This window comes from Dermacentor silvarum, chromosome 4 (genome assembly GCF_013339745.2).
Source record: "Dermacentor silvarum isolate Dsil-2018 chromosome 4, BIME_Dsil_1.4, whole genome shotgun sequence".
Taxonomy (NCBI): domain Eukaryota; kingdom Metazoa; phylum Arthropoda; class Arachnida; order Ixodida; family Ixodidae; genus Dermacentor; species Dermacentor silvarum.
Window position 1 is genome coordinate 60,968,632 of NC_051157.2, and position 25,109 is coordinate 60,993,740.

Sequence of the window (25,109 nt, forward strand, 5' to 3'; positions counted from 1 at the left end):
AACTACCCTATTGCTAGGGTGGCTGCTAGCTGAACCGCGCTTTTTGCATAGATCGATGGACAAAATATCTCTTACGTCAGAACGCACAGGTTCTTAGGGGTAATCATCGATCGTGACCTCTGTTGGAGTCCCCATGTCACCTACCTAAAGCAGTGCCTGACAGACATCTCTCATCTCTTCAAGTTTCTTGGAGGAAAATCCTGGGGTACTTCAGTACACGCGATGATGCAACTCTACAGGACCCTGTTTCTACCTCGGGTATCTAGGTACAGCTTGGCAGTGCTGACCTGTAGAACCTGTAGAACTAACATCCGTACAATCGAAAGTGCTCAGGCACAGGCACTTAATGTCTGTCTAGGGTTGCCACGATTTACATCAACCTCGGAAACCGTTGCAATTGCACATGACTACCCAGCCAAGATTCACATTATTATGGAAGCGCTCAGAGCACACATCAGGCACCTTGCTCGCGCCCCCTCCCACTATCTAGCCTCACTGCCAGAAGACTGACCACGTGCCTCTTTTTTTCAGACGATACTGCCTTATCGTATATACCTTCCATCAAGTTACACAGCTGCAGCGAGAGTTTTGTTTCCTCCTTGGTGCTTGGCTCAGCCACAAGTTCGACTGACAGTGCTTGGAATTCGAACGAAAGCCGAACTCTCATCACCAGCTCTCAAGTAACTTTCGCTGATAATGCTGTACGAAAAATACAGTGATCGGTACCCATCTATACACTGATGGTTCAACCACCATGGATGGTTCTGCAGGATCAGTGTTTTTTCCTGCGAAAGTCTCCACCTTGAAGTTCTCCACCTGCGAAAGTCTCCTGCGAAAGTATCCACCTCAGTGGTCATCGACTGTGATTCGAAAATCATCAGCTGCGTTGCATCCGCACTTCTAGTACCAGCGTTGCAGAACAGGTTGCCATTGGTCTTGCATTGACGGACGGTGTACATTGCGCGATTTATTCAGACTCCAAGACCGCTATCAGGACCTTTCAGGTGGGAATGGTGGCTCCCCAGGCCCTACGTATCATCCAAAACGCTAAAGACCTAAAACATCACTCATTGGCCTGGTTCCCTGCGCACCTTGGAAACATTGAGGATGCCTCGGTGAACCCCTGCGAGGAGGCACACTCGGCTGCACGAGGTATCACTGACCGTGCGCCGGGTAATGCGTCCTCTCCTGGGCGACCCGAGCCTCTCTGCTCGTACAACGAGATCTGCGAACACAATTAGCTATCAAGAAGACTGCTGCCTCTGCCGCACTCCTCGCTGTGCAGGGCCCAGGCAGTGACTCTCAGACTTCTACAAACAAGCACTTACCCGAGCCCTGCGGCACTGCACACAATGTACCCCGAACGGTTCTCAAGCCCGGACTGCCCCCTGTGTGGTGGTTATGCGGACTTCGAGCATGTCCTGTGGGGCTGCGCCTCTGCCGGTCCCCCTTTCACCCAAGAGGAAATGATGACGCTTATTAAGGCCCAGGATCAGACCTCTCAAATCCTGGCAGTCCAGAGGGCCCGCGAGAGGGCCGTCAGCTTTGACCTAATGGTACCCGAGTGGGCCTAGCCAGGTGACGTCGAGTTTACTCGCGTCTATCGTGGACTTAATTAAGTTCACTCACTCACTCACTCACTCACTCACTCACTCACTCACTCACTCACTCACTCACTCACTCACTCCACCTTGAAGTTCAAGACATCACACCAGACGACATCGACGGCCGTGGAGCTTGCTGCTCTTCGTAGAGCACTTCGCATAATTCGTGAGGAACCACCTAACAAATGGAGTGTTTTCAGTGACCCCAAGGCAGCGCTACATTGCTTGCTTTCCGCCTTACGCCATGGACCCTACGAACAACTAGTCCTCGAAAACCGAGAGATCCTTCATCGCCTCGTCGAGCAAGGACAAGACGTCACCTTTCAGTGGCTCCCTAGCCACTGTGGCGTAATGGGCAACGAATATGCCGATGAAGCTGCTCGATCTGCTCATGAAGCCGGCGCACAGGAACCAATCCCGCTGTTAAGAACAGACGCAGCAGCAAAACTTCGAGTGCTTGCAAACGATGCCACACAATCGTTGTGGAACACACCTAGTTTGCAACACACACGTCTGCATCGACTGGACCCCTGTCTTCGACTTCGATCTCCACCTGGACTATCCCGACCCGAAACAACGGTACTTTGCCGACTGTGGCTTGGTGTCGCATTTACAAAGTCGTTTGCTTTCCGCATCGGATGGGAGGCTAGTGCTGCGTGTGACCACTGCGGCGACGAGGAAACAATCGAGAACGTACTTTGTCACTGTCCCCAATACAGCGCACATAGGCAGTCACTCGCGACCGAGCTGGCACGTCTTGACGACCGGCCGCTTTCGGAGCAGGCAGTCCTGGAACGCCGGCCTATACAGTCGTCACTCAACAATTGTCAGTCAAAGCACTCTTGAAGTTTTTGCGATCGAGTGGACTATCTGACAGACGTTTCCAACCTCCTCTTTTTTATTTCTTGAGTTTTTTTTTTCGTGACTGCTTTTTCTCTTCCTTATTCTTCCCGCCTTTTATTTCCCCTTCCCCTTTCCCCAGTGCAGGGTAGCAAACCAGAATCTTTTCGGGTTAACCTCCCTGCCTTTCCCACCATGTTTCTCTCTTTCTCTCTCTAGCTGAAGTGCCCTGTATGTGGATATAACACATAAGCCGAATCAAACCTCCTTGAGCCAATCGACAATGTGTGTTGAATAAATCAGCAAGGAGGACGGCAGGAGAAGCGAACTCGTACCCTCGTTACCATACCCTCGTTAAAGTGCTCTAGAAAGGAACACTTTACTCTCGTGTCCTCTCGAGCGACAGTGCACACATGCGTCCCGCAATCTCGCAAAGAGCTTGCGCCTTTTGCATCGGCGCTTTTGTGTTGGAAGAGATGAACCACCTACTGGTAACCACCAAGGATTTTATACATAAGTATTTCTTTTAAAGTCCATGCTGACAACCGACCACCAACTACGAAAATGGAAGAGGCAAAAAAAAAAAAAAAAAAATGCTATAAATCGCGTAAAGCCATATCCGCATAATAGTCCGTACAAATATGATGTTAATCTCGAAGGCCATGCTTTTGTCGTATGGCGGGAGCCGAAAGCTGTGTTGAAGTCGCTGCGATCTTCACCGGGCACAGCTTTGCCCCACAGAATTTTGCGCGGAGCAATGAACCGGCCTTCTGCGCCGAGACTATTGCCAAACCAACACCTGGCCTGTCAGATCGCGATGTGCGGCAGTAGCATTCCAGTAGCAGTAGCACAGGCAGTAGCAGCAACGACGGCCGCTGGTTAACCGTGCAAGAACCAACGTGAAAACAGCGCGCTCCACTCACGGAGGCCGCGCTAATATGCATTGCAGTACTTCGGCAAAACGTTACAAAGTTAGACACTGCTAAATAATAGCAAAATGCCTGTAGATTGCTTCTGTTTATTGCTATGAACACTTTGTGCTGTAGATCTTGTAATTACAAGTGCAATTACAAGCCAAGCCGATCCACTCTGTCTACAGCTGATTTGTGTTTTGGTCATTTTGATGTTGCGTTGTTATGGTGTGTTTTGACCGGTGCAGCACTTAATGATCGGGTTATTTTGGAAACATGGATTGTGAAGACTTTCTTGCAAAAGAGCAGAAAGTTTTGGAGCTCTATTTCTCAAGTCTTGGGCATTTTAATTATGACAAAGCGAAAGAGACCGTCGTAAGTATGAAGTTCGCTCATCAAAACTTTTTCCGCTAATGTCATCTTATTAATCTTATTTGCAGGAGAAAGAACGTGATGCTTTGTGCAAAACAGGTGCCAACTACTTGTTCAGCAGCGTCCTTACAGCGCTGTCGCAGATGGCCGTCGCAGAAAAGCTGTACATGTCCTTGCAGTATTTGGCTCCAAAAAGTTTCTTAAGGAAAGACGTGAGTGCTTATTTCAAAAGCTGTATTTTATGCCATGTAAACATTAATAGCATCCCTGTGATAACCCATTAGGGCAGCGAAGTAATCCGCGCTTGTCATTTTGAATGACTAAAATAGTGATTTGCTGTGCAAGAGCATCTACGGACACTGCAGGGCAAATGCCGCCGTAATTTGTTACTTCGTTTTCTTCCCCACCGCCAGACATATTTAGTAAACAGCTTACATTGTGCATGTTATCAGCGAAGAAGCTCTTGTGCTTTTGCAGCGTCTTTTAATTTTCTATATAACTTCAGTTTCATCATGAAAGCAAAACATTGTTCAAATTTTTTATGGGACCTATTTATCGTTTCTGACATTTACATGATTTTGTGCTTTTCCAAATCATTTAGACCTCCCTGAAGTCACTGTATGAGGCACTGCGACTGGAATTCCTACGCCTGAAAGACCAAGCATCTTGTTCGACACCAGTCTCTTGCAGTCCTTCTCCTTCGAGCTGTTCACCAATGATGACACCGTCACCGTCGGCCATGTCTCTGAGCTCAATGAGCCCGAGCGTCGTGATAGGTTCCTACCACAGTGGCACATCTTATATGTCGCAATCACCTCAGGCACCTGTTCTAGATTCTTTCTTAAGTCACCTCTGTGGACAGCTACACTCTTTTGTTGTGGCCCGTGCAAGATCAGTTGACTTGTATCCTTAGAATGTGTTGTTTATTTTGTTTCCTCGAAGAAAAGGATACCATACATCTGTCATAGAAAGAGGCCTGTTTATGCAACAGAATATTTTTACAGAGCATGCTAAGTTTGTCTCGATGCTTTGTGTGAGCAGCTGTCATGAACAACTAGGTAATGTACTTTTATGAGGCTTGCAGTGTGACTTTGGTATGTCATAAGTGCTTGAGAGTATAGTTCAGTGAAAACAAAGACTAATGAGATGAAAACAAAAACACCTGTTTTGATTCTCTGTCTTAATTGTGCTTTGCTATACCGTACTTGCGGTGGCTCAATTTCTTATTTGTTTTGCATAAAAGTATTGAAATCACGGCCTTGAACGTTGTCTGTGCCATTTGGCAAATGCATTGTACCTTAACTGTGCTTGCAGCTATGACAAGCTGTACTCTCAGAGTCTTGGTAAGATGATGAAGTTCAAAGAGCTGTCTGCTGCTCTGAATGATATCATACTGCAGAATCAAAAGCTCTTTCATCATCCCATCCTGACACCACTGAAGTCATCATTCAGGTAATCGCTTTTTGTTTGTCTTTTGTCCTTCAAGGGCAATCTTAGTTGGCTTGCACTCACATAACTGCTCGAACTCTAGGGATTAGCATTTCTCGTAGCATTATCAACAACCATTGCCTGTAGATACTTCGGGATGTGGCATTTACCCTGTTCGTTTCATAGAGTCACATGTAAACTTGTGGCATGCTCATGCCACAGCAATAGAAAAATGCAAACGAGTCACTTAAGCGACAACAATCTTCCATTTGCCTGCTGAAGATCAGACATAGCTCAAGCATGTTGACCAAGACCTTAAAAAAGACTTGACAGAACTTATGGCTGGACCACATAAAGCTTCTAAGAAGTCTAGATTGGCTTGTTCATATTTCATCTTGCCTAAACAACATGCTGATGAGAAAGTGATCAGTTTGCAGAAGCCCACAAGATGGATGAAGGTTTATGAAAGGGAAAGTTGTCAGGAACCTTTCTTTCATGAAGCTTCCTCCACCTTGTAGGCTTCTGCAGAACTCATTTGCCGTATTCAGTGCCCCTGTACTTCTAGTTGTCGATTAATTCATCCTCACCGTGCGATCGGCTAGCCCTCCAGTTAGCTCAGATAGTAGAGTTAACGTCCTGAAAAGGCGTTGGTCCCGGGTTCGATCCTTGGACCAAGACGAATTTTTCTTCAACTGCAAAGCGTTGTTTTTGAGAAACCCGTATTGGGTTTTCTTTGTAGCTTTAGGCTGTAGTAGGTGGATGACAGTTTTCCCTTTCAACAACATAGATTTGTACTCGCTGTAATGCATGACCAGCACACGTTCAGTTTGTGCAAGTCATATGTTTGCTCTCTCTATACAATCACATCAACTTTCGTAAGTGAAGGTTCTTGAACATGATGACGAAAAGGCATTACTTGGCAACATTGATTTATTTGCTTCTTGGCATCAGTGCTTCCAACAAAATGAAACATGCTGCTTCTACGCATCGGGTTGCTGGACGAGTTAATCCACTGGCCTTGCCTGGGGTGCTATAAAGTAAAGATATTCTAATCTGTTTCGATTTCCTTTGCTGGCCCTCTGCAATTGGTCAAACTTTATTGAGGCCACACCCACTTCACCTGTATGTCACGAGACGTCATGAAAACCGGGAAAAGTCCCCATCTCAAGATTATGTGTACACACTGATTACCTATGCACGCTGTACAAAAGAAAAACATTTTGATTCTATGCCTTTGTCACCATTAACTTTCTGCGATTGGTAGGAGTAGTAGTAAACAACTTTATTGAGGTCCTGAGAAGCTAGGCAGGGGGCCTGCTAGCCGTTGGCTAGGCGCATGTCGGAACAGACAGAACGTGCCTCTCCGCTCGTTCACGGGCCTTCTGGACAGCCAGGAGCTGGACGTCTTGTCTGGGGTCTGTGATGGCCTTCGTGCAGTCTTCTTCTTGGTTAAAATCCTGTACCGCAGGGCACTGCCAGAGCATGCAATTTAATGAGCAAAATTCAGCGCCACAATCTGGGCAGAATGGATCAATGTCGGGGTGGAGCATGTTCAGAAAGCCCCTAGAGGGGTAGGACTCTGTCTGGAGCATGCGGAGCATGCTAGATTGTGATCTGTTGAGCTTATGATGGGGGAAGGGAAAAGTCTGCCTATCCCCTTTGTAATATGATGTGATTTCGTGATAAGTAACTAGAAGACCACTGTGGATGAGCTCTCCTGAACTCACCTGATACACCGTCCCGTCGCAGCATATGAAACCTCGCATACGGTCGTGGGCTATCTCATTGGATGAAAATTTTCTGGGGCCAAGCCTAGTTTGCCTGTCTGTCATGCGATGTCTCAAAACCGTTAAAACTCACCACGTTAAATTTACATGTACGTATTAAAGATGAATTAATATGCTGAGCAAAACTGCGTTTTTTCTTTTTTTCGTAATAACTGGAGACTGCCCTGTTCCGAAATGAATAGAAGATGGCTGCCCACTGATCGCTTGGCTCTGGCTACTCGGAGCTGCCGGGGGAGTAGATTTCTTTGCGTACAATAAGAATTTTGTGTGGCAGTATAACGTTGCTGAGATCTTTCGGCATGCATACGACATCGCTCTGCCAAATGTTCTTCACTGTGCATCAGTTTAGCCATCATTTCTAACGCCCCATTGCACACCACTGCACTCGTCAATGAGCCACTGCAAGCTGAGCAAGGGGAAGCAGGCCAATTGGAGACACCAGTACCCCTCTCCTAACCCAGCTATCTGTTTTCACTGTGCTAGCTCGACCCCACAGAAACACTCCTCATCTGTGCGCTCCTCGTCTCTCATCAGCCAATAAGATGAGGAACACCTGTCACAGTAGGCAATGCTATTCACTTTGAAACCAAGCAAAAGTCAACTCCTATAAATGAGGAGAGGGTTTGATTGGGCCGTTGACACAACCTTGCTGGTGACCGGCCATGCTTGCATCGGCGGTTAGGTTAATTTGACGTCAGGAGGTTGGAATAAAGTCGGAATAGAATAACTTTTAAGTTATAGCACCCCTGATATACAGCGTTACTTGATCAACTGCTATCTTTCTGATTGAGCCAACTGCCCCCAGTTTTATGGCAAATTGTGCTGCTGCTTGCTTAGCAAGCCTCCACACCGTACTGCTGCATATGTGATGTTACTACAGGAACCTCACTTCTTTGAATTTGATCTGAGCTTTGTGCACTCTGACAGACTGCCCCATGATTTTTTTTTATGTGCAGCATGGAGATGGAAGCTCTGCATCACCTGCTTGAGGCTCAGGTTCTGTTATCCCAGTGGCAGTTTCTGCAAGCACTGCTTCACCTGAAAGAGGCTCATGCCAGGTTGGGAGAGTGGAATGCCAGCCTCCTATTACCTGAGGTAGGTAGCAGTCATGAAATTATAGTCACAAATAATATTTGTATTGCTTTCCTTGCTTCATTAAATAGCTACTGACTCCTTGATCACAATACCTGGTCTAATTTTCTTGCATGCACAACAAGTATTAAAAGTAAACTGGTTCTAATGTGCCAAGTAAGCCAGGTCTTCAGACGTGGATTAGGGATTAATTCAAGAAGATTAAGGTGGATTACAGTAGGCTTTACAAGGCTTTCACCTTCACGTCTCTTAGGCGATAGCTAAGGTCACCTTGGACTTGACAGGGATGGCGCCACCATGTAGGAGCGGTGAAGCAAAGTACTGCATCATGACTAACGAGTACTAACAGGGAGTGCTGCGGTAGTCACAGCGCAGTGGAGGCCCCAACGTGGTATAGCCCGGTGTTGGCACTCTCCACACATGGTTTCTCTTTCACATGGATTAGCCTTTGGCACCTCGTCGCCTACGGAGTGCAGCTTCAACATGCATCAGCAGTAGTTACACGCCGCCTACTGCTTCTTTTGCAATGGCAACAACTAAGAAAACTGCTGCGCTAAGCGGCGCAGAAAGGCAACAGCGTCGGTGGACGGATCTCGTTTTGGTCCGGCGAGAGACACGCCAGCATGAAGCAGAACGCCTTTGTGCGTTCGCGGTGCACGCCGCGAAATGTGCCACTCGCATTCCTAAAGCAGAGCACCTCGCAACTGAACTGGCTGCCCAACACACTACAGAGTCGAACCAACATGCTCGTACCGTCACCGAAGCGACTCTGCAGCTAGACGTCGCTCGCCAACAGGACACCGCGCGCCAAGCAAACCTGCAACACGGTCGCCGGCCCGCAAATTATGCGCCTTTCGCTGCAGCTGACCGTGATTTCACTAAGCAAACATGCAACAGCTTCTGTGAAGACACGTTTCACTTTCGTGTTCTACCGATTCGTATGAAAGAGGAATCAACCATAACTTCTTCAAACCTATTGTAATCCGAATGAACTGGTTCAGGATGATCTGAACCAGCTCGATGCAATTTTATTTTAGCTCCGGAGTTGAACCTGAACCAAATAAAAAAAGCATGAACCCAAATCAAACCCCCCAAAAAATTAGTTTCGACACCATTGGCAATGCATTGCTGCGACTATGGATGCATTGCAGAATTTGCACCAACAAAAATACTGTTTTGCCATTGGATCAATTGACAGGCGAAATAAGTGCAGCTTTATAGCATACAAAAATCAAGCCCAAGTTGTGTGAGTCAGCCCCAAGTAGCTCTAAAAATGTTTTTGTTCTTTATTAGATCGCTCATATTGCTGATATAGTCACGTGCCACACTGGTTTCATTGTGCTTTTTAACAGCGGAGCCGTTTAAGCCGGGCGTAATGTGTCTGCTGAATCCAAAAATGTGGGCCGATCCTGGTGGTAGTGCAGAAAGGGTCGAAGCGCAATGGCACATACCCCTATGAACTAGCGAAGCTGAGCCTGGCTAAGTCTAGATAAGCATGGTTGGGACTACTTAAGCTTAGTCAGTCATTGATAACCAATTGATAGCCAATCAATAGCTAATCCAGAAAATTCTGGAAAATGCTGGAGATGACTTGGTAGTGCTTAGCCTAGCCCAAATACATGGCCAATACCTTGCGATGGCCAATCGATAGCCAATCAATAGCTAATCGATAATCGACAAATAATACATTCCGGGAAATGCTGGGGATGACTTGGTAGTGCTTAGACTCGCCCAAAAGCGTGGACTAGCCAGGTGCCCATCAGCTACGCTGTCTGTTTAGCATTGCGCTTCCAGTGCAAGCTACGCAAATTTTTTTAACACCTTTTTTGTTTCTTTTATTTATTTCTTTTGTGGTAACTGATCTAATCACAATTCTTTATCATGTTCTTCTCATTGCCTTGCAGCTGCTTGTGCAGCTAGATGTGTATATTAAGCCATTTTGCCCAATTAATTTTCAATTGATAATAAGCTCTTGTATAGCGTTGCTCTCCTTTATTTTCATCGTGCTGTTATTATTTTGGACATTTTCAGTGCATTATTCTTCAAACCTACCCTTAAAATTTACTGGTTCAGATACTCAATATTTTTTTGCAGGTCATTCCCACCTTTAACCGAAAAATTTCATGTGCAAACTGCAGGCGGCTGAGATGTTCCCGTTTAATTCTTACACCTAGCCTTGCCCAGTCTGGCATATTGAAGACTTTTGGAGTGCATGCAGTGAATAATGATTGTTGTCTTGCTTTTTGTCTTCTTGCCTAAACGCCTTATAAATGTGTACTTCTCCGATTGTGAGGAACTACGGTAGCTTGCTTCCTGCCAATAGTTCTTTAGACATACACATACGCTTACACTTTGCCTTGGCTATAGTAGAATAGTGCCTCCATGATGGCTGTTATCTTACTGAACACCTCCTTATAGTCTATGAAGACCACCGTCAGACCATTGTAGACATTGCAAAGAATTCCTAATAAGCTGTTGCTGCAGTTTCTGCTTGAATTATTTTCCTGAGTTCTCTTGGAACAGCAGTGCCTTAGCTCCACCATGGAAAAACAAGTTATCTTGGAAAACACTTCAGCAGCCCTTGAAAATTGAAAGTGATTGGGTCAAAATTATAGTGCCTCTTAAAGGGGCCCTGAACCACCCCTCAGGCTTGGTGAAATAACATAGTCCACGGGTAGTATACGCTGCTGTGATCATCTGAGCCAAGTTTTGCTGTAGTACGTGGTGCGTGGAGCTCGCAAGCGGAGCGCGAAGTCACTTTTCTCTCACACGCTCTTTTTTCAACAGAAGCCATGATCATCACTCTTATCTGGATGCTTTATTTCGTAATAAAGCACATTCCCATACGCAGCTGCTATTGGTCATTGTGGTTGGCTACACCGCAGCCGCTGCGGGGTGCCGCCACCAGTAAGCACACTGGCTAAGCGCACTGTGGTTCGCTGAGGACAGCTGTGTTTGGCTTACGTTTAGTGCATCGTAGACACCAAAATTGGAAGTTTTGGCATCTACGTTAACATCCAAGGTGAAATTTGAACTGTGCACCAAGGTGACATTTCGAAGGCGGAGTGTTGTGGCCACGCTCCACTGCGCCGTAGCCTTCGCAGTGCAAGCCATTGAAGAAGGAATGGGAGCACAGTGGAGGCCGTGTTTGATTGTCAATAACTCCACTTCTGCTGAACTCATTGAAGTACTTTTTGCGGCTAAGTATTAATGAAATAGCCTATTTTCACTTCAAATGCCTTTCTCCACTTCGATAAAGAGTGGTTGAGGGCCCCTTTAATTCCATAGGAGATGCAACACTGTGGTATTAGCCTGTTACTTCCTTTCATTTTCTTTCGTTGTCGTCTGGCAATATTTGTATGCATATTCAGCATGTAAACAATGCCATTTATTATTTATCTGGCCATAGCAGACAAGTTTCATATCTCTATTGGCTTTTGAGGACTGTTGGCAGACATGACACGGTTTCATGACGAACTACTCAGCTTATTACCTATTTTACAAACCTATTGCAGAACCGTCGAACAGCTTCATCTCTGCTACGAACTGATAGGCTTCCACAACTGGTAACATGGATCAACAAGCTGAATGCCTTCATGGTTGGAAAGGTCAGTGCCTGGTACAGAAGCTAACTTTGAGAAAATAAATATTGAGCTCCTTGCCACAGCAGATATGATTTTAGTGACGTGATTACTTTCTGTGAATGTTCTCGTGAAGATTTTTCTATTATTGAACTGAAAACAAAATGGGCGGGGGGGGGGGGGGGGCACAGTCACATTTTGTGGGGACAGCTAGGCAGCTGCTTCTTTTCACTTATGAATAGAAGCAAATATAAATAAAAAACTCTGCGGACACCTAATCACTTCTTATGGGTTCTGAATCATTAATGTCCACTTGATTGCCGCTGAGCGGTCTTTCAAATTATGAACTCCTCGCCAGCAAGCGAGCGCATTGAGATACTTGGCGCATTTTGATTTGGCCCTGCCGAGGCGCAGTTAGCATGCAAGCGAGAGCTTGCACGGAAAAGGAATGCGTGGATAACATAGGCTTCCGAGAGTGAGGGTGACATGGCGTTGCGGTGATGTCATCTCTCCTCACGCAACATGTGGCATGCTATCATGGCAGCAGGTGTTCCCTTTCGCCCGCTCTGCTTCGTCGAGGCACGCTTGTGACATGACGTCGCAGCCAATGGGATTTTACCTGCCATTTCGCTGTTACAGATGACAGACGCCGGCTTTGTTGCTCAGTGGGCCAGTTGACACTTTCGCATCAGTAAAAAGTAAATTGATTGTGACAAAAGCTGTAGGCATTGCACAGGAGGTCCCACCATTGTCCTAAACCTAAATTCTTAGAAGAACATGGCTACACAGATGTACACATAGATTGTACACGTTGCACAGTATTAGTTTGCAATTTTTCTTCCAGAAGGAGAATGTTAAAAGCAATATGAGGTCTAGAAATTAGCTCATGGCAATTAGCTTTAATCAAGAAATTCTTCATTAAGTGGTTTTTGAGTACCTCGGAGTTTCACACATCGCTTCCATTTTTTACATGTTATTTGAATTATAAAGTGACGAAGTCCTTTATTTCTTTGTTTGCTGTTTATTTATTCTTGTTTGAGGATGGCACATGTGTGGGGTCACACTTTACGTTTGGAGCACCTATTTAAAAAAAAAAAAATCTCAGGACACCTAAGCAGTTCTTATGAGTTGTGAATGTGAAAGCGTTAATGGTCCAATGGAACGCCGCTGAGTGGTCCTTCAAGTTTTGCACTGCGAGTAATGTACCCTAGCCGTAGAGTGTACTAGATTTGGGGAGTGGGTCCAACGCAGGCTTCCCGCTGAGGCTTTCTTTATAGAAAAGTTTGTGGCGCCACCGTCGCTTTCTGCCAAATGAGCGGCCCCGTGCGCCGGCCGGACGCTTGTCGCGTCGGAGACCCTACCGCAGTGGACGCCTTGGCGCTTGCCAAGGCGTCCACTGGACCCACTCTCCCATTCTAGTACACTCTACTAGTGGTACGGGCTGCCTGAGCCAGCAAGCAGCAGCAGCCTATGGTGGCAACGCCGCATGCTACCGGCGGCCTACGTGACGAGAGACCGAGGAAGTAGCAGCGGCCACCAAGGCTGGCAGGTGCGCGCAGCAGCTAAGCCCAGTCGGAATGAGAGAGAGAGATATGGGGGGACCGCACACCGGCTTCTGAGCGCGAGAGCGAGGCTGACATGACTTTGCAGGGATGCCCCCTCGCCTCAAGCAACACGTGGCATGCTACCGCGGCAGCAGGGGTTCCTATTCGCCAGCTCTGGGCCGGTATTTTGTAGCAATGCCTTTCCTATGATAATGCCTTTTCGCGCTCATCGCACTTTGTCAGTGGTCAGAGCGACGGTCCGCTCGCGTTATCAATGGGATCAGCCGGCCATAAGTCGACTTTGTTACTTGGATCCCAATGCACTATATATTTGTTGACTTCATTACTTGTATTCTAATGCACTGCGCAGCGCCTTAGCATGTGAGAAGCCATGGAGTTTCCTTTCCATGCCATATGATGCTGTTTTGTGAGGAACAGTGTATTGCCGTAGAATAGCTGGACTGTTTCGTAGAATGTCCAGGCAGGTGCAAATCCTGCTGTTTAATATATTTCATAATTTCTTAATACCAAACAACTTTATAATGAAGCAGACTACAATTTCTTTCCTACCATAGCAGTTTATTGGGCACTAGAGATGTTATTTTCTTGACACATTGCCTTTTTTCTGCATTGAAATATGCAAATAGTTTGCGTTCTCTGACTCGCACCGCTCTGCACATTCTTAGAGCAAAAGGTATAATGTAACAGGGAGAAAGGAACAAGGATGACAAAAGAACGAAGACCACAGGACAAGCGCTGTCCTGTGGTCTTTGTTACTTTGTCGTCCTTGTTCCTTTCACGCTGTTACTTTATACCTTTTGCTCTAATTATGAACCAGCTAGCCCTCATTAAGTTGTTACTGATGCGCATCTTTAGGGTTATAATTTGTGGTATAACCAACTTGCATACTTTTGTCATTTTATTGAATTTTGTATCTGCAATGAATACTGTTTCTCCTGAATAAAGGATTCCAGTTAAAAAAAAGACTGAAATTTCCTGCAATAACGTCGCTGTACACAGTAGCACTTCACAAATTGAGTTTTCTGAACTCAAAGCTTGAGTTCAGCAAACTGAAAAAGTAGAGAGTGTTCTTGCCTTCTCTGTCATGGCTGCATATTGTGTTTCCAACTGTTCTCTTTCAGCAGTACACATGCTGTAATAATCTTAAAGAACCATGCAACCTGTAATGGCCTTCATCCTGGCTGCCTTGGTGGCTTGGAACTGGAATGGCTCTTTACTTGACTTTCTTAACATAGCCATAGCTTCACCAGCTAAAAAAAGCAATCAGGTGCAACAGCAGTGTCTGCCTAGAGCTATTGTGGACGCACACAGTTTTGGTTTAAGAAGTTTCGTTTTCGCCTTCAGCGTCTGGAAACTATGAGTGGCCCTGGTATGCCGCTGGAGGGCGTGGGTAAAATAAACATTAGATCATGTTACGCGGACGCGAAGAGCAGACCAGACACTTCGAGGGGAACAGATGCGCTCACGGGGCTTCTGCCACGCAGTCATGTATGGCTTTTATAATAAATAGTTGAGAGCAGACCCTAGTTCCTGAAGACTTTACACATTCCCCTAGTTTAATATTAATGTCTGCTGCACTCAATGCACAAGTGCTGTAGGTTACAAGATCACTTTATAATTTATTGCAAGATGCTGGCTGAAGTTGAGCAAAAGTCTGCATGCAGATATTGTCACTAAAATAAATATTCAATGAGCTAGCACTTCCTGCATCCTTTGAATTTCGTTCGTTGCATTCGTACGTTCGATTCATACGATTGATTCATTCGTTCAAAAAGACACAAAAGTGCTTTTTGATGGGATGCAACACAGACAAGCAGACAAGGCGCATGACTCCTTGCACACTGTGAATGTGCATATGTGTGTGGGGGGAAGGGGGATTTATGTTGGATTTCTACCACGAATATATCTTACAGGTAGTCAGTGCCCATGTGTGTATTTTATGTGTTTTGCCTATTCAAGAAGTGTTGTTTTCTTTCTTCACCTTCATTCAAATGGACTTGTATTGTAAATTATTACTACTCCCTCTTATTCCACTTACATTGTGACTGCTTGTGACTGCATGAAGAACTTTTTCTTTACAGTATACTCTCTACTTCTACAAGATCCTGAGTCGACAGGCAACACATCAGGAGATGAAAATCTTTGGCTCTAAGATGACCATTGACTACTGTCAGAGGTACAACACCTATTGAGTATTTCTTAATGCTGCATTTGAGCTTTTTTGGACACAGAACAAAAAAGTGCCCATATTGTGCCACCTTAGTGAACATTAGAAGGATATTAGCAGTCCTGGCCTAGTATTCTCAGTTGATCAGTTTCACGGATACTTTCACTTTCATGAGGTTTCACATGTCTAGCACCTAACATGTCAGCAGACAGCACTTTTCACGCAATGCCAAACACGCTATCTTAGCACATTTGGCACCGTGTCAGGAATGCTGTCACCCTTAAACGCCTCCAGCATTAGTCACTCAAAATCCTGTGAAATTACTATTTCTGCAAGTGATGATGACCTGACATGGTGTATGACTTGACAAGATGTGGTGTGTGACCTGCAGGACTTTACATGGTGGCTCAGGAGCTATTGCATTCTGCTTCTCAGCACAAATTTGCGAGTTTGTGTCCACATTCCGTATAGGGACAAAAGCGAAAACCCATGTATTTCAGAAGTGCACCAATGTGGGCTGGATGGTCTCCTATGTTGTTTGTTCACGTTTCAACATTGTAGTATAATTATGTAATTTAGGGAACAGACTAAACAACAGGTTTGTAATGTAAAACACCATCAATTCCATTAGAACCATCGATATAACCAGTTATTTGCTGGCTAAAATCTTCATGGCTAGGTTACATGCATATGCACCTAATATTAACGAAAGTAGAGGGAAGGACAGCAACTGCTTCAGGATTTAACAAGGCTTGCTGCTCAGCTAGTTGGTTCATAGTACAGTATAGACCACTTATAACGTAACCGCTTATAGTGCAGGACCGGATATAGTGCGGTCTTTTCAGACTCCCGTTAATTTTCCCATAGCACTCTATGTGTACACGTATCGCTTATAGTGCAGTTGCGGGAAACGAAATACCAGTTACAGTGCAGGCTGCCTGGGAGTACAGAAGTCAGCGGAGACGGCGAACGCTCCCCTCAAACGGGCGCATCAAGGAGTGCTCGAGGAAGAAAGAGAGACGAAGTGGAGGAGAAGGGCACGTGGTGCGAACGAACAGCCAGTGAGGCTGAAACCAGAATCTTGAGTGCGAGTCGTGAAATATCACGGCGCGCATAGCGAGCGAGGGCCATGAAACTGCCAAGGCCGGCCTAGCTCGCTTCACGATAACGGCAGTAAACGAAACTTCAGGGAGCGGGCGGCCCTGCACGGGCACAGGGAAGGGTGCACGCAGAGACCGTGGAATGTGAGGGAGGAGGGCGGCAGGGAAGCGGATTTCGCCTCGGCAACTCCGCCAGCTTCGGTGGCTCCCCTCGCCCTCCCTCGTACCTCCCTCACTTTCGACTGTCACCGTGCGCACACGCCGCCGTGCAGGCGCCGCCTGCTACAGCCGGCTCGGTGCCAGCTCCCCGAAGTTTCGTTTTCTGCCGTTATCGGGAAGCGGGCGTTGGCCTGGCCTGGGACAGCGCCACTGCTTCCCTCTGCGCCGTAGCCGCAGCTTGCAAGGTCAACACGTGACTAGAAAGTAGAGGAAGCATAAAGGAGAAAGAAGGGTTCACTGCCATTTTCTACGCATGGCTACGGTAGCGTGGCTACGGTAGTGTGGCTGAGACGTCGGCACGTACACGCATGTTCCGGCGCAACGCAGAATCGGCGACCTTGCCATTTGAGAGAGGGTGAAATTTCCGCCGCATTTTTTTTTTCTTTTTTGTTTTGTTCGCGTGCAACATTGAGGGGTCTCTCCTAAGCTTTTACTCTACGGCGGTGCCGGCGCAATGCCGGTCGGAGGCGCCGCCGCGTGATTTGGTTCAAATTAACGAGATTCGACTGTAAATTCAATGCAAACATTCTAGCTGCATTCCTCGACTGTCGCATACGCGTGGCGGCTCGGTGCACATGTTTGCATATGTGCGGGCCTTGAAAATTGTTGCTTTGGTTATAGTGTGGTACCACTTATAGTGCAGATATTTGCGACTCCGGCGACTTACGTTATAAGCGGTCTACACTGTATACGGTAAAATTAAAATAGTGCAAAAAAGGACACGGACAAGACTGCATTGTTCAGTTTTGTCCATGTCCTTTTTTGTACTCCCTTAATTTTACTACTATATGGTGGTACAGCACAAGGTGGTGTTCATACAGCACAAGTATGGTGTATGGTGCTGTATGGTGTTCATACAGCACAAGCACAAATCATGCAAAGGTTTTCAGTTCAGACCTTACCACAGACTAATTTCATTCTGTTTTTATTGTTTTATGATAGCTGAAACGCTTCTTACTGGCTTGAAATGATCTTGGGCTATATAGATAAGCAGTTGCAATCAAAATCGGCTGCCTAGGTTTGTGCGCGCATTCTCAAGATGGTGTAATGAGCATCGAGCATATTTGAAATCGCACATCTGGTAGGCTTTGAAAACAAGGACCGTATCTTGCTATCTGAAAAGCATAATTCTCATGCGATCTTTATTTTTGTTGTTGTCACTAACATTGTTTTTGTTCATCTTTGTTCAAAATTGGCTATCATCAACGTTTTACAGTCGATTTCCGTTAATTTGACCCTGACGGGACAGATGAAGTTGATTGATCTGTCAGGTTGAATTAAACAAGAGGCAGAAAGGATGGCAGGACACAACGCTAATTCATTTGGCAGCATTTGCCCAATTTCTACTTGCCCCTGAATCAAAAGCGCACTCTCTTTTATAAGTTCAAAACAGAAAACCTAATTTAGAAATGACATTAGAGCTCAAGATAAAACGTGCAACCAATATTTTAGCAAGAAAGATGTCGCATGCCTCCAATTCTGGCAATCAGAAAAAGATGAAACCAGCGAACCTTAATACAGTTAAACCTACTTTTAACGAACCTCCATATAATGAAATCCTGGATATAACGAAGTTTTTCTATTTCCCGCCGTTACTCCATAGAAGCACATGTATTTGAGACCTCTACGTAACGACGTGGCTGTGGGAGATCCCCTTAAAATAACGAATTTTCCCCGCCGACAACCTAGAGACTTCGCCCCAAGTTTTGTCATTTTTGGGCGAGCAGCAACTGGAAGCACCTTCTCCGCTGCGACGGAATGCGAAGCGGCGGCATCTCGCTTGGCGCGCTCGAATTCACGACGACTGCAAGGCGAGAGCGAGCGCACATGTGCGAACGTGCGCGAGGCGGGCCTGCATCCCTCGACCTGGCGATCTTGCCACCGCTGGCGTGACCTTTCCCCCTCCATTCATTCAAACCTGATCCCGCGCTTGCTGCAGCTGGCCTAGCCCGCCAAGCCGGCACTCATTGAAAAACAAAAAACATTTTTTTCTTCAACATGCTGGCAGCGCCACTCTTTGGTTACTGCGCAAGTCTCTGCGCTTCACTTCACTAACCTGACACTAGGTGACGCTATACGACGCTACGACAGCCATCGTGTTGCTCGCTCTTCGTTTCCGACGCCTCGCGCTTGTACGAAAGGACACGCATCCACGGGACTTTTTTGTTCATCGCAACTTTACTGTGTTGGAAGTAAATCTTGAGCGGATAGTTGTATTTCTGTATGAAAGCGTGAGGTGCGCGGTACTGTAAAGGCTTTTTTTTCCTCTCTTTTGGTCACGGAAAACGATTGCGCATTACAATCGAGTAAATACGGTAAGCGTTTCTTTTTCGAATTTTCCTGCCAAACCTGCATATAACTAAACCCTCTTTATAACGAAGTTTTTCGGGAATTTGTTAATTTCGGTATATCCATGTTTAACTGTATCACAGAATAGAAATTTATTTGCACTTGTAGTGGTGCCACTAGCATTTGCTGTGCCATGGTGTTTGTGTTGTCCTTTTCGTTCGTTCTTGTGTCCATGTTTGCCGGCCTGCCTTTCAGTAACATGAGTTCCTACCAGCTTGCTCAGCTTTCAGTTGTTCTAAGGTGTAACTAGCAGCCGCACGCGAGGTTTGCAAAGGAAGATGATCGGCTGAATGTGAGCTGTAAGAGGAATGCTCCAGGTTACCGGGCCTGCACTGTGAAATGTTACTCCCCTGGCTAGCCACTGCTGGACTCTGGACCTATAGCAGCACTATCTTGAACTGCAGTGCCACCGACAAAGATTATGACAATTGGCTTGGAATTGATGGGAAAGATTGCCATTCAGCCAGTCGCCAGGACAGTTGGTATGCCAGGGCCACTCAGGCTCTTCTCAAATGAACATGGCCTTGTTCATCTGCAACGGCAACCATCTCCACAGCTTATTGGGGAGCCAATGTGTGGCACCTCTCCTTCAAATGGAGCGACCATGGCAACCTGGCCAACGCCTCAGTTCAACCTGTCTCTTCCGAGGTTCGAGCAGCAAGACAGTCAAGAACTTGGTCACGATCCAAGCATTTAAGTATGTAGTTCTGGTGTTCATCTCCCAGCTGACATCCTTCTCTGCCAGTCCTTACCCTTGCTCAGCTCCTCCACACATTACGACAATCTAAAGGCAGATGTCTTGGCTAACTTCACCATCACACTAACACCATCAGCGTCTCCCTTACCATCAACACCACCATTGAGCCCTGACTGCGGCTCAGTCCCATCGTTGCAATCTGTCACCTGTATGCCCACCACCTCTTGCCAGTGGTGTCAAGTGAACTGTCCTTCAAACATTTCCTGCTGATCGACGACAGGAGAGGACACTACTGTGTTCACTCCTGGCCCCCAAGCCTGTTGAGCTCGCCCTCAAGCACTCCAACCACTCTGGTGATGTGCTTCAAGCACAAACCACCTCATGCAGTGTGATGACAACAGTGCTTCAATTACCCAGCATAGTCGAAAACGTCCCTGCCACTGCAAGCTGTGGTCAATCCAGCTCAACACTGAGTTTTCGACTTATTGCGTTTTTTCTCTTCCTCCCAAGGGTCTGCATCTGCTTGCTGTACGTAAGCTTGGAGAAGGGTTTTGTGCATTCGCCTAACGCATGTAGTTCTCAGGAGCGCTATCTACGTGTTTCTTTCCTGCTTTTTTTATGTTTCCTTAGTCGCCAAGCTGTGTTAGTGCTAGGGAAATAAAAGTGCCTCGGTGCAAAACCTGCAGTGCTCCCTAGGCCGGGTGGAGACGGCGCGGGCCCAAGGACATGGTTAGAGTCGTGGCACGCCCACTTGATTTATGGCGCTATGGCTTTCAGCTGGTGCTAAGTGATTGTGCTCTCCAAAAAATTGTGCTTGCGATTTGCTTTAAGAAATATCAGCGCACACTGAAGAGACCACAGCAGAGAGTAGACGAGACGAACGAAGGAACTGCTCGCAACTAGTCTTCCCATCGTACTGCATCTTCTTTCATTTCATCCCCACCATATCCTGAATCTGTTACTTGTTCTTCAATCAACAGCATCCTCTCGGCCAACAACATGAGCCACCTAGCACTTATAACACCTCGAGCCAGAAGAAGTCAACCGTCGTTGAGCTAACTCATCATTCTTGGTCGTTCACTCTGGCTGACACTACTATAGTGGAAAAGCAAACTTGAGTGATCTGCACGCAGCAGCTCCTGCAGTGCCACCACACCGCCTGTGCTGTCATAGCTCCACGTCGCTAACGACACTCTCGTTCCCACTCTGCCCTTGTCCTCCACAGCCTTAACTACGGCGTTTGAACCACCTTGCCAACTACTTTCAGCATAGTGAGGCCCCAGCACGTGCAACTGCGAAAAATGTGCGAAGACCATGCTTCACTCTATCTACTGCCACGGGTGTGCAGTGTGCCCCAAACTAACCTTGCCAGTATCACGCTCATACCAGTAACGTGAGCTGCATTGACACTTCTGTAGCTGCAGTTGTTTATCTCAACACAACAGGCTCATACAACCAATGCAGCAATTGCCGACACCTACAGGCTATGCTTCCCTGTGTCATCAACACAGGCTCACAGCAACCGGTCCACGGCTACAGAGTCCCTTCCACTCGGCTTTACAGGGGAACATGCCTGTGACAACACTTGAATCAACCGGCACACCACAGTCAGTCCCATCATCTAAGGCCATGATTGTAACTTGGATGTCCTGCGAACAATGACATATGCCTATGGAGCCATTCCTCAACACGCAGCGTTCATATGTCGCCTCAAGCACCCATCCCTACGCACGTTGCTTATGCTCTGCTGCTTATGCCCTTCTCACCTGGTGCTGTTCTCACAGCCACCAGAAATTCCCCACCGAAGCACAGGATGGCTTCTTCCCTCTAATTCACCTACTGCAGTTAATCATCGTTTATGGTCATAGGCAATTGCTTTCTCGCAAAGTGTAAATATGTAGTTGTAAGCTTACAATGTGTGACGAACACTGGCCCCTTTGCACACATGCATTCTTTCTGATTAGTTGAGTTACATTTTAACTGTGCCATACCTTTACTGCACTAAGTACTAGTGGGCAGCTACATACTTGTAGCAACACTATCTTCAACTGTGTTACTGTAGACAAAGAAAATGGCAATCTGCTCAGTGTGGGATCAGAAAGAACACCATCCAGCCAGTGAGGCACATATCCAGGATTGAAATTGTGGCCCATAGAAACGTATTCGCGCTGGCTGGGATTTTTAGTTGGGATCAAATTAACTGAAAAATTGAATCAGCTGGAGTCGGAACTCATAGACATTACTCTATAGGATATAGGTACGACATGCAACATTTAACCGTGGCAGCATTTAAAGGCCTACTGCAACAAAATTTTACTTTTGCTAAATTGGTAATAAATGAGTATATATATTACATATTACTGAGACAGTTTTGGCTAAGCCGCAGAGCTAGTGATTGTCCAATTTTCTTATTAGCAGCCCATAAATTCCACCTAAGCAAACAACACATGAGCCTAATGGTTAGCGTATATGTGTTAAGTTCCAGCATGTCGTCTCCGATATTTTTCGCTGTGCCACGGCCGGAGCCAGATCACAAAAATAATGCCAAGGAGCCGTGCATTCCAAGATGTGTGTCACTTCTGGTTATTGGTAATGGTGGCATTCTTGTCAGCTTCGGTATCAAGAATGTCTACTTTTACAAGCCTTTTGTGACACATCCACTGGCATATCATATGTAAATTTTGCACGAAGACTGCACTATGCATCTTCACTATCTTAAACTAGTCTTTTTATGCAGCCCAAATTTCGTTGCAATTGGCCTTTAAAGGGGGGCCCTCCAACACTTTTTGAAGGACATAATTTTTGCTTTAAATTTATTCTCGGCATGTCAGAAAGGTAAGAGTACAAGAAAGTAGGAATATTAATGCACAACAATGTAAGTTATTGGATGCCGGAACATTGAAATACAAGCAAAATGAGAGTTGCCCTCAACATTAATTCGCACGTCTCTGGATCCACATTTCACTTTCCCATTGATGCAACACTGCTACACCCAATCACAGCAGAGCATTGGTGATCGGTGTTACATAGCAGAAGCAGGCACACCATGGTTTCCAAGCCTGCTTTGCTTGTTGATGGTGTCGTTTCCATGGTTGCAACACTTTTCACGAGGTCCCACCATACTTACTTATGCTTCAAAACAACGCACCACTGTGTAACAGTCTCTGCATCCCTCAGCATGTCGAGTCTACGCGAACGGCCATCTACATAAAATAGCATGCGATATTCTTAATCGCCTCAACGAAATACCCCACACCACGATAATTTGGACACCGGGACACGAAGCCGTCAGCGGAAACCATCGTGCACACACGATAGCTCGAGGTCAGTGCAACCGGGCAATGCCAGAGGACCCAAGTCCAGAAACACTACAAACTTACTACAATATACTGCAGCACTACCTCCTTTCGAGAAGAACGATGCCGCCACCGCACCCATCCCTCACCAGAGCTGAAGCCACGACCTGGAGGAAACTCCAGACCAACACCTATCCTCACCTCACGCTCCTTCACGCGATGTACCCCACCCTTTATCAGCCCCTTTGTCCTTTCTGTACAGAGCGAGCTACCCTCTACCACACCTCATGGGCATGCCAAAATATCCCCAATAACTCCCCAAATCCAAACGCAACGCACGAGCAGTGGGAGATGGTGCTTACCAGCTCGGCACTGGAGGATCAGTGAAAGCTTATCGCCAGAGCCGAAAGTGCTGCCACCACCGCTGGAGCCCTGGACTGAGGGCTCCACCCACCACAGAGATCGACGCTTCTCCGTGCCCCATCAAAATAAAGTTTTGTCTCTCTCTCTCTGCATCCCTGATGTTGTGCGCTACATGCATTTGACAGCTATGTCAGCATTAAGTGAGCCAAGCGAAAGCGATCACACAATGCCTAGATGAATAATCAGCAAAAGTTGGGGGAAACAGAAGTATTATGAGGTCATATGAATGAAACAGGCCCTGCCTCCATCTGTTTTGCAGCTCCGTTTGAAAGCGGAATGAGTGGCAGTTATGTGGAGTAGCGGTGGGGCCAACACGAGTATGACACAAGCAAATGCAAATGAATATTTGCTTGCATCTCCGGCACTGTGCTGCATTGCTGGTACCACCCACTTGGTGCGACAGCTCATTAGCACTCAAAGCTTGCACAGATGTAGCATTTAGCAGTAGTTGCAGTTTAATACCATGTCTGCACGTACTACTAGCCTTTTTTCCTGCAGAATGAATCATCATTAAGCGTTTGCATCATTTGCGGCAACACCAAAATGTAAAATCCCCTGAAACAGTATGGCGTTGCCATCTGTCAGTATTGGGGCAAAGCATGTCATGTAAAACGCATTCTATTGTAAAGGTTGTATTTGATGTGAATTCGGATGTAGGTCATAATTAAAATGGCTCTAACCGTAATTTCACAGCTCTTGCACTGTATTCAGAATGCTGCACAAGCATAGAACACATTACATTCTTCTCCAATCATAATAGTGGCACATAGTTAGTCATGTATGCATGAATTGCTGCATGGTGACAGTGCTATTGATGTCATCTAAGATGCTTTCTTTGGGACGTTGAAGGGCCCCTTTAAAGTCATCATGCTGCCCCTGCCATCTGCATCATCGTACTGTCTTTGCCATGCTGCTGTTGTTTTGCTGTCATCATTGTTTTAATGCTGCCTTTGTTGTTGTGTACATTTCCGAGCATTTTATATAATTGGTGGACGTTTGCCTTATTTTGTGGGCTCTACAGCTTCACCGTGCGAGACATGACCAATTCTTGGTGCTCAGAAGCCACACTGTTCATTTGATCGATTTCTCCCTTTTATATTTGGCTTTTTTTCATCTGCTCGCCAGGATAGCCAGCCTGTGCAAAAAGTCGGATGCACTGTGTGTCCAGTTGCTTTTCGAAGCGCTAGGAGTTGAAGGCTACTATGAACATGGCTACTGCCACCCGGACCACATCGTCGAAGCTCCCAAAGGAATTGACTCCTATCCTGTCATCTATTCTTATCCCACTGTGAGTCTGTGAAAGCACTATATACTGTTGTGTGATTCGTGGATGTTTTAACCATGTAAGAATTTGAAAGTAACAAGCTTGGGCCTTGTGAATGTACCGAAACTTTTACTTCAAGTGGGCATAAAGTACTACTATATCTACTAGAGCATTGTTTCAGGGAACAAAACTCTTGATGAGTGACACATTGGTATTCCCCTAGTCCTGTCAGCTTCAGGTTAGTGAGATTCTGCTGTACTGTCTGTCATAAGCACTGCAAATGGAGAAAACATGCAAAAATGTGTAGCAGGTGGCCTTGCCTGAGACCTGTGGCAGTGTGACGCAACAGTCTGGAAAACCAAGGAACATTGGAGCATTGGTGTTTTCTTGAAAGGGTTCACAGGATTATGGAGA

The 25,109-nt window shown here is 46.2% G+C and overlaps 1 protein-coding gene across 1 annotated transcript in view; it reads left to right on the forward strand.

The window, feature by feature from the left end:
- Positions 1-3,522: 3,522 nt before the first annotated feature.
- Positions 3,523-25,109, forward strand: part of LOC119450122 (KICSTOR subunit 2) — a 29,143-nt gene continuing 7,556 nt past the window's right edge. Inside the window, exons 1-8 of the mRNA XM_037713488.2 lie at positions 3,523-3,730; positions 3,796-3,939; positions 4,329-4,630; positions 5,042-5,179; positions 7,899-8,037; positions 11,550-11,642; positions 15,262-15,356; positions 24,557-24,719. Of these exons, the coding sequence (XP_037569416.1) occupies positions 3,632-3,730; positions 3,796-3,939; positions 4,329-4,630; positions 5,042-5,179; positions 7,899-8,037; positions 11,550-11,642; positions 15,262-15,356; positions 24,557-24,719 (1,173 nt within the window). The 5' untranslated portion in view covers positions 3,523-3,631. The remainder of the gene's footprint in view (positions 3,731-3,795; positions 3,940-4,328; positions 4,631-5,041; positions 5,180-7,898; positions 8,038-11,549; positions 11,643-15,261; positions 15,357-24,556; positions 24,720-25,109) is intronic.